At 47.6% G+C, this 9,001-nt stretch overlaps 1 protein-coding gene across 4 annotated transcripts in view; it reads left to right on the top strand.

Annotated features, from left to right (window-relative positions):
* Positions 1–1,567: 1,567 nt before the first annotated feature.
* KCNIP2 (potassium voltage-gated channel interacting protein 2) overlaps positions 1,568–9,001 on the top strand; it is a 184,709-nt gene continuing 177,275 nt past the window's right edge. For 2 of the 4 annotated variants that reach the window (XM_060241815.1, XM_060241821.1), the window contains exon 1: positions 1,584–1,687. In XM_060241815.1, coding sequence (XP_060097798.1) covers positions 1,615–1,687 — 73 coding nt within the window. In that variant the 5' untranslated portion in view covers positions 1,584–1,614. Of the gene's footprint in view, positions 1,688–9,001 lie in introns of all 4 variants that reach the window. The other 2 variants (XM_060241814.1, XM_060241819.1) reach the window with 2 other exon arrangements.

Raw genomic sequence — 9,001 nt, 5'->3', positions numbered from 1 at the left:
ATTTGTTAATTAAGATTAATGCAGTTGGCAGGAGTAAGTGGAGAAGATGCTTTAGCAGCATTTTTGACACTGAGGGAGAGAGGTTAAGGCTTTGTTATCATGATCATTTTTTTTAAAAAAAGGGGGCTAGAAGAAAGTAAATGACAGAAGGGGGTGATTGAAAGCTTAAATCTTGAAATGGATTCTGTATTGCCCACATCAAAAAAGTGGTGTCATATTTGCACTTTTTCTCAACTACAGAGAACTGGGGAAGCATTTATTGACCCTGAGAGTCCCTTTTTCTTCTGTGGCTACTTTTCCAATAGCCCCCTCCCAGCTGTCTAGATCTTGTAGTCTCTAATGGTCCTCAGCCACTTTTCATCAGTTGAATGGATGGGCATGGGACCAAGGTGGGCAGAAATCCAGCTCATGTGGGCTGCAGCAGGCATCCTTCACAGAGAAAAACAACCAGCTTCTGATGTATATCCCCTGCAGATGTTTCTTTGGGGGTGCCACATCTCTTGAGACATCTGCCAGGTGCCTTCCAGGGCTTCTCCAGCTCAAAGTGTCCTGAGCTCAGGACTGTCCTGCCCTTAACAGTTGCAGCAGGTAGAAATTCAACAAGTGAAGCACCCCGCCCCCCTCATCCCTGCTTAATTTTAATGGGAAGAGAATTTTAGTCTTTTCCACAGCAGTTAAAGACCTAGGAAGCCCTGACAGGTGTGTTCTTAAGCACCTGGGAGCACAGAATTCCAGCCCCCTGCGCCTATCCCTTTCACCTGCCCCCTTAAAGTTGGCTACTCCTGAAGTGGTCCGGGGCGGGGGGAGGGCATTGGGGCTGGTCTGCGTAGAGTGCAGAGGAGGTGGGAAGGGAAAGCCCGCTTCATCCTCTGCCAGTCTGCGAGGAGGTGTGTGTGTGGGGGGGGGTGAGTCACGTTGCGGACGCACCTGAGCCTCCCTGGCACCCTTTGCCTGGTGCTGGGGCTGTACGGGAGTGGGCGCTCTTTGCCCGCGGTCCCGGAGGGAGCCTCGTGAATGGGTCCTCCTCCCGGGTGGTGCGCGTGTCTGTGTGTGCCTGGGCATCGCGAACCGCCCACCGCATGTCCTTCCAAGACGTCTGCCTGCGTCCTTGTGTACAGACGCACGTGTCTCCCGGCCGGTGGAGACGCGTGTCGGAGAGCTGGTCTCCCTTTGGGGGCCCCCGGGGTCGTGCCCGGAGAGGGGGGAGGGGGCGCGGAACCAGCAAGAGGGGGAGTCACTCCCCGGGAAGAGCGCTGCCTCCTTCCCCCCTCCCTCCGCGGATGGGAGCGGGTGGCAAGGCGCCCGTGTGAACGAACGGCAGAGGCGAGCGGCGGCGGCTGTGCGCAGAAGCTGGCGGGGGAGGCAGAGAAGCTGGAGGGGAAGGCGCCGGCTCTCGCTTCTCCTGTTGCCGGGGAGCTGGACGCCGGCTGCCCCTGCCCTGCCCTGCCCTGCCCTGCGCCCCCGCCCGCAGGGTCTGCCCAGGGAGCTAGCCGGAGGGCCCGCGGGAGCCGGCCAGGAGAGGCGCGCCAGGCGGCTCCCGCCCCGTCCCGCCCCGTGTAGCCCCAGCGCCGGACGGTGTCTAGGCGCGCCACGACTCACTGGGGGCTGCACAAAATGCGTGGCAAGGGCCGGAAAGAGAGCCTCTCCGACTCCCGGGACCTCGACGGCTCCTACGACCAGCTGACGGGTGGTGAGTCCCTCCTGGGCTGGCAGAGCCCTCTGCCCGGGGGCGCCGGCTTGGCTTGGCTGGCTTGGCTTGGCTTGGCTGGGGGAGGGGGAGGGGAAGGTGTAGCATCCCTCTGGCAGCAAACGGTCTGTGTCGGGGGAGGGAGGGCTGCCTGTCCCCTCAACCCTTTCTCACAGTCTCCCCTCTTCCCAGACACACACACACACGCCCCAACAACAGGGTCCCCTCTCCATCATCTGGGGAGTCCAGAGGTTCGCTGTACGGTCCCCGCTCAAACTTCTGCCTGGAGAAGGGGGGATGGGGGTGGAAGGGTGGCATTTCATCCACTTTGACATGTGGGGCTTGTCGCTTTCCTCAGGCACACGTAAACGTGTTGGCTGGTTGTGTGGGGGTCTGTGCGCGCGTGTGTGTGCTGGGTAACAGGCTTTCGCGTATCTGTACAATGTTCCAGGCGCAGAAGCTGTTTGCTGGCCGGATTAGGTGCGATACCCGCTTTAAAAGGACTGGGACTGGATCCCGGTTCCTGTGGGGAAGGCAAAGCTGTGGATCGAGTGAACAGTGATATCCTCCCAGTGGACTCCCGGCAGGTGCCATTAGAGGGGTTTCACTGTCAGGGTCAGGGAGCCACTCCGAGCTGCTTCTTGGTTGCGTTTAGAAAGAATGGTGCGGGGTCGTGGCTCCCAGGAGTGTGGGCCTTCATCCTGCAATCCTGGCAGGCGAGGATTCCTGTTCACGGGATTGGCAAAACCTTTCCAGAAGTCGGGTGCTGTCCATGGTGCTGACTCATGTCAAGCCACTCTGGCAGATCAATTCTCCCAGTGCCTGCTGCCCCTAAATGTCACTCTAACAATTCAGTGCCTGCAAAATGGGCTCTTCACCCGCAGAGATGTGATGAAAGGAGATATTTTGAGCTGAGTAGGAATACAAAGCCCACACAACTTTCCATCTCTCCGATGACTTTAATGCATCCATATGGATTTCAAATCAAAATCAAGTGGGGAAATAGAGTGAGTCCCTCTTAGGTTGTGACCTTTGATTGCAGGACTTGATGGGGAGCTGTAGGCATTGTGCTTGGGGGTCTTTTGCTGTCCAGAGACAGTCTTCCCCCTTGATTTCACAGCAGCTTTTTTGGCAGGAAGATCCCCTTGTATCCTCTTTACATGAAGGAAAGTTAAGGCACAATGGATAACAAGAACCCTTTCCTTGCCAGAGCAGATCCCATTTCATTATTGCTTGTAAAGGGTCATGTCTTATGGTTGTTCTGAACATCAGAATTCATTCTCTGTCCATTTCCACTGACGAATCAACCATATTTTTTATTGGAGCTGAACTTCACACTTTATGCTTCCACAAGAAAGCATGTTATTAAAGTGCTTAAGAATCTTTAGGTCAGCTATTGTTTTTGCTCCAGGCAGGTTGTGATCTGACCTTGTTCCTCTTTTCACACTCTCCTCACCTACTGGCCTATCCTTTCCAGGTGTTTATTTTATGTCTTCATGCCAATTTTAGGTCAAATCTCTCCCTCTCCCGACTGTTAGCACCATCTTCCTTGAGTCATTCATCCCCATCTCTGCTGTGTGTGTTCTTGGTAGGCAAAGAGTCAGTTAGTCAGAAGACTAAATGGGGGATAAAGAAAAGCAACAAATCACTTGCTATAGTGTGACTTACCCCCATGTGTACTGCACTTTTGCACTGTGATGGAACCCTCCCTGTAAAGTAATCTCTCCTGCTTAGGCTGTGCTGGCTCCATTTTCTCCACAGAAGGAATGGGGCACAATGATGATGGCAAAAGGCAGGTCCATGTTGCCTCACTAGAACCACGTCAGGCCTTTTGCATGAGCTCAGACTGTAATTCACCACACTTGGTTTGTCCCACTTTTCAAAGGGTTTTCAGGCACACAGGGAGACATAATACTGGATGTGTATTGTCCCATCCACACAAGGCCAATTAACATATGTAGTTGAACATGACTGGCTGTGTGGAATTAGCCCACAGTGAGTAATTGTGGGAGAGGACTGGGAAGTGGAGTTCTCAGAAATGCTTTATTTTTAAAGTGTGTCATTCAGCCTTAACTGTCCTGAACACATAGTGAAAGTCAGCTGGAACAGACCAACTGGAAGTGCCTGAGAAGTATTGATGGAGTTCTGGCAAAACATTATACAGACATTCATCACTGTGCTTACAATACTAGCAAAATGCCAATGAAAATGCAGTCACCTTTAATTACAGCATGGCGAATTCAGATGCAATCCTGCTTTGATTAAAAGCGTTATTGGTTTTAGAACCTGGTCAGGCTGTGATTTGATCTTATCTCATTTCCAAAGTTATCCAGGACTCAATGCCATTGAGGAAGCCACAAAATGTTGCGAACTGAACCACTCTGTTAGCCCCATCTAGCTGTTCTTGAAATAGATTCATTTTAGGTGTATTCATGTATCTCTGTGCTTGCTTTATGGACAATGGATATTAGCCCTCATGCCAGGAAATGTATGATTCTCATGAACAAGCAGCTGCTTAAAATGGATTACTTTGAAGTGACCTCAATTCATGTGTAGCTGCTTGCAATGCAGATCTGGCCATTTCCCTCATCCTACAGTCTCTGTACATGATATAAGTTACTACAGGGTTTCAGGGTATAAGTGATATGGTACAAATGTAATATAAATCAGGGTCTGGGAATGAAGTATTAGCTGTGCAAGTGCATTGCTATTCTCCAGATCTGTCCTAGAAGACAATAATTTAAAAAGAGAATCAAAGGTGATGCAACAGGACTATTGTCTCCTGATGCACACACTTGCTTGAATCTTGCTGTCATCTTTTGTGAAATGGATTTTTCAGGCTTTTGAAGTGCTACAAACATCTGCAAAACCTCTTTGCTCAGAAATGATAACGGGGCAGAAGAAATTGGTGTGTGTGCTATAGATGATGATGGTCCTATCACATCACCTTCAATTCTCATGAAAACAATTGTCTGCATCTAGTTTATAGCTCCTCTGGGAGGGACTGGAACTTCCAGCAGATAAATAATATGTGACTGGCTGTGGCTTTTCTGTTCAGTCCATACTGATCTTTGTTCTCAACGTTTAAGTTTGATTTAGGCAGAAATGTGAGATGTGAAATAGGCAGGGAAGTGAGTCATGAACACTCAAGCCCCCCCCCCCCTTTTTAAAGTTCCTCTACTTCTGTCTGCGATAAAGTTAGTCCTCAAGTCCCGGTTGCACAAACACCCATTCTAGTAACCACTTTGCCTTCACTGCAACTTGATTTCCCTGGAGTGTCCAGCAAGCAGTCTTATCCTGGCAAATCCTTTGTCATGCTGTTGATGCTGAACAGCTGGTGCACTCAACCCCAGAGACAGCTGCATTTTGGCAGTGGGTGAATGATCACTATAGAAACAGCCTACATTGTGCTTTGGGACCCTGTCAAGGCATAAATTTACTTTGCTCTGTTACGCTGACAGGTAAAAAAGCTGCGGTAGCTCATATTGTCTCTTCCAGGCCACCCACTAGGCATGCCAAGCATATTTGTGTATATGGCTGCACAGCTAGCATCTGGCCTCCCCACCCCCACATCCCACAGAGGGGCTGTGATTAAAAACCCCTTTCAGTGCCAAAGGAAAGGCCAAGTGTGCAACAGGAAAAACAGAGGTGTGATCACCCTCATCCATTTGTCTGCTGAGGAGCAGGCAACTGAGATTGTGGTGCAGTAACAGGTTTTGGCATTTCATGAACAACATCGCTACTGGGGAGCTCAAGCCCACAGCAGGCTCTTGTAGCAGTCGGGAAGCCAGGAATGTTCCTCATCTTCTTAAATAGCACACCTGCTCTTTCTCTGGAAAATAGTTTCTCAATCTGGCTTGTGATGTGGCAGTTGTGTATGTATGCACACAGTGTATGTGTGTGTGGGACTGTATGCAAGTGGTAAGTGTTGCAGACTAGATAATAACATGTGTGTATTTGAGGTGGGGTGTATGTGTTTCAAGGGGATGCCCCCTTACCCAGCCTTGCCTTCCCCCACATCTCAGCATTCTTTCTCCCAGATATTTGCCTCTGGTAACATCAATAACTTGTCTGTTTTGGCCTTGAGTCAACCAACCTTTCATTCTGATGTCCTTAGGCATAATGGTAGTTACCTGCACATAGCATTTCCAACTTGTTCTTCTGGCGGATTTCCTTGGGGAAGGAGCGGGTGCTGAATGGGACCAAACCAGACTTCAAGTGGACCAGTTCTTCCATTCTGTCACTTGACATAAGATTTCCAGTGCTACAAATTTTGCCCTAGAGGGATGCTACATCTTGTGAATTAAACTTTGCACTATTGAATTCTTATGTATGCATGGTCACCCCTTCTCTGTCCATTTCTGGGATTGTTGCCTCCCCTTCCCCCATTTTGCTCTCCTGGCTTGGAATCCCCTTTATGTTGAGTAGATTAATTGCATGCTATTCAGTTTCACCAGTCTCTCTGTCCAAATGAAGAGTATAGAATGGAGAACCTGTAGGCTGCTGTTGTGCTGCAAGACAAATGGGTTGTGTGTTGGGGGGGGGGGTCTGTTTCTGCTCTGAGGTTCTAAGTAGATGCTGGTCTAATGGACATGAGAAGAAGGTGAGCAGGATAGCAAGGCTGAGATAGTGGAATGAAGTTTGCAGAGCTGGTCCAAAGAAGCTGGTGCCAGCAGTCTTGTAGGGATGGGAAGGGGTCCTGAGTTACTTTTCCAGATTGTGTCAAGATTTAATGCCATCTCTGTTATTGTTTTATGTAAATTATGAAGGGCCATAATGAAGGCCTGGAGTTCTCTAGCTACCAGACCTAGTAATAGGGGAAGGAACATGATGAGTGCCATTCCACTGACACAGAGATTTAGACAAAGAATTGTGCTGGTGTTTGAATCTTTGGCTTTGCAAATCATGTTTGGCTTTGCAAATGTGTTTCAAGCAGCAATTCAGGAAGAATTAAGGAGTAGCTGTTTTCCTGTCCCCATCATCTGTGTGAGGAGGTGAGATTTTCCATACTGGTTGCTATAAAAGTTCCATTGCTGTCTATAAGTGTGCAGACTCCAGCTTCAAGACTGGGCAAATAACAAAAGCAAGATGTTTCAATAGCCAAATGGGCACTTGGACGTGATGCACAGTGACTTGGTACAAGTGAGAATTCTCTTGTGCAGAGGCAGAAAAGCCAAAGTACTACATCCAAGCATCAACTTGGAATAGAGATGCTTGAAAAGAAATGGATGGAACATCAGTTTGGAGGTAGCAGTTGTTGTGATAAGGAAATACAGGCTACCTTGTTTAACATACAAGATACACTGGCCCCCAGATAAATCACTCTCATCCCTGAGGATGAAGTAATAAACTCCTTGAATTTCAGGCTGAGAGGAGACAGTTTCCCTTTATGGAGACAAATGAACAGGATGCAGATGACCATTTATCCACTTGCCAGGAAGAAGCCAGATATATCCCTGTTTGGATATCTTGAGTTAGGGCCACAAAAATCAAAGTCCTGTGCTGGATAACAGACTAAATAATAGTGCAGGGCAGCACACACAGGACTTCAAACCCCTGTTCAGGATAGGTCAGAGAAAAACCCTCCCAGCTGGGAAGCAAACAAGTAAATGTTTAACACCCTCTGTGACAGGTACACAAGTAAGGACTGGGGAATGGGGAGAAATGGAATGAAGGCTGCATCAATCAGCCTCTGTTTTAAAGCCCTAGTTTAGTTTGTCCATTCTTTGAAAGGGAAATGTCATAATAAATGCAGTGACTTGTACAACTTAGTTAGGTCTTGGTTTTGTTCCTTTTCAATTAACTTATATAGCATTCCTGCTAATGTTCTGACACTAACTTCCTGTTAGAAGTTATAAATGTGTCAGAAATTATAAATGTTTGTTAATAAAGCTTATTTTTCTGTTTTTTCAAGATCTCAGATTGTGGGTAAAAATTCTACACTCTGTAGTGCCCTTGTTAATTTTGTCAGTTCCTGCAAACCAGGTAAAAAGTAAGTATAGGTAGATTTCATCACAACTGTGCCTGCCCTGAGATTCTAGACCCTTTCAGGTTACCTAAGAAGACTTTGAAAAGGGTCATCTCTTTGAAGTTGCATTTAGCATCCTACTGTAAAACCACACAGTCCTTTGCATGCTATTTTAGTGAACCAATAATAAGTTTATTAAGAAGAGGGATGAAAAACAGGAAACATTAATTGAAATAGCTAAACAAAATATAAATAGTTTCCAGCGTTCACTGGAATTTTGCTTGATAGATGAAGTAGTTGTTTTCTAGTGTAACCAGCCTGTGTGGATGGGGTGTCTCTCTCTTTAAGAAGTATTTATTCTGAGAGTGATTACATACTTACCTGTACCCTCCCCCCCAGTCTTGGCCATTAAATTCATTCTCTCCCCTGCTATTGGCTTTTGTCCGTTACAGGCCTGTCCCTTGACAGGCCTGCTTTCAAGCTGATTGAGTTCCCTTCTATCAGGGCCAAATTTACGTCTTGGTCCCCTGGTGAATGTGGGCCAGACACTGACTTCACCTTTGCATTTCACATGCTGGGCAACTGAGCTGGCCAGGATACTAAGATCAGAAGAGAGACTAGGTTAATCCAATGGCTGGGATGGCGAAATGGGCAGGGAGATGTCAAGATGATGTACAGGGAGTCCCCAAGGATGCCTCTAGTGCTCAGCCAGAAGTATGTGAAACCATTCCACAGAAAGGATGCTGCTAGAGCTCTGTAACGATTGTTGATCCCTTCCTGTAGGTAGAATTGATCCCTTCCTGTAGGTGGAATTCAGCAGCCATGCAGAGTCTAGAATTCCTGCTATTTGCCATGTAGGTGAGTTGGGTAATTGCTGCTTATGTACTTTTGCCCATTATGTAGATAGTGAGTCTTGGGAATCGGTGGCCATTAATTCCGCCCCCCCCCCCACATGAGAGCAGAAGTGTTCAAATGGAGTTGTCTCAGAATTCATTAAAAATGGGAAAATATATTTAAAATACTTATTAACCAGATAGCACACAGACAAATGGTGGGAAGGGGTGGTTTGGGCTGCATGTGCCATTCTTGGCATGTGGAGGGCTGTAGTTGCCTCAGTTGAGCTCTTGGGTGGCATTTTCCTGCATGTATGTCTCTAAATAGTACTAATAGCCATGCTGAGTTAATTTCTTAAGAGTTCAAAATGAGTTTAATAAAATGAAGATTACTCATTGGAGAAGGTTTGGACAGGAGGACAGTAAGGCAGGCTGCTCTGGCTATTCCAATAGGCTGGGTTCTTCACTTTCTCCCTGCCTTCTCACTGTTTTTTTTTTTTATCAGCAGTGATT

Source organism: Heteronotia binoei, chromosome 6 (assembly GCF_032191835.1).
Source record: "Heteronotia binoei isolate CCM8104 ecotype False Entrance Well chromosome 6, APGP_CSIRO_Hbin_v1, whole genome shotgun sequence".
NCBI lineage: Eukaryota > Metazoa > Chordata > Lepidosauria > Squamata > Gekkonidae > Heteronotia > Heteronotia binoei.
This window is presented reverse-complemented; position numbering and strand designations above follow the sequence as displayed.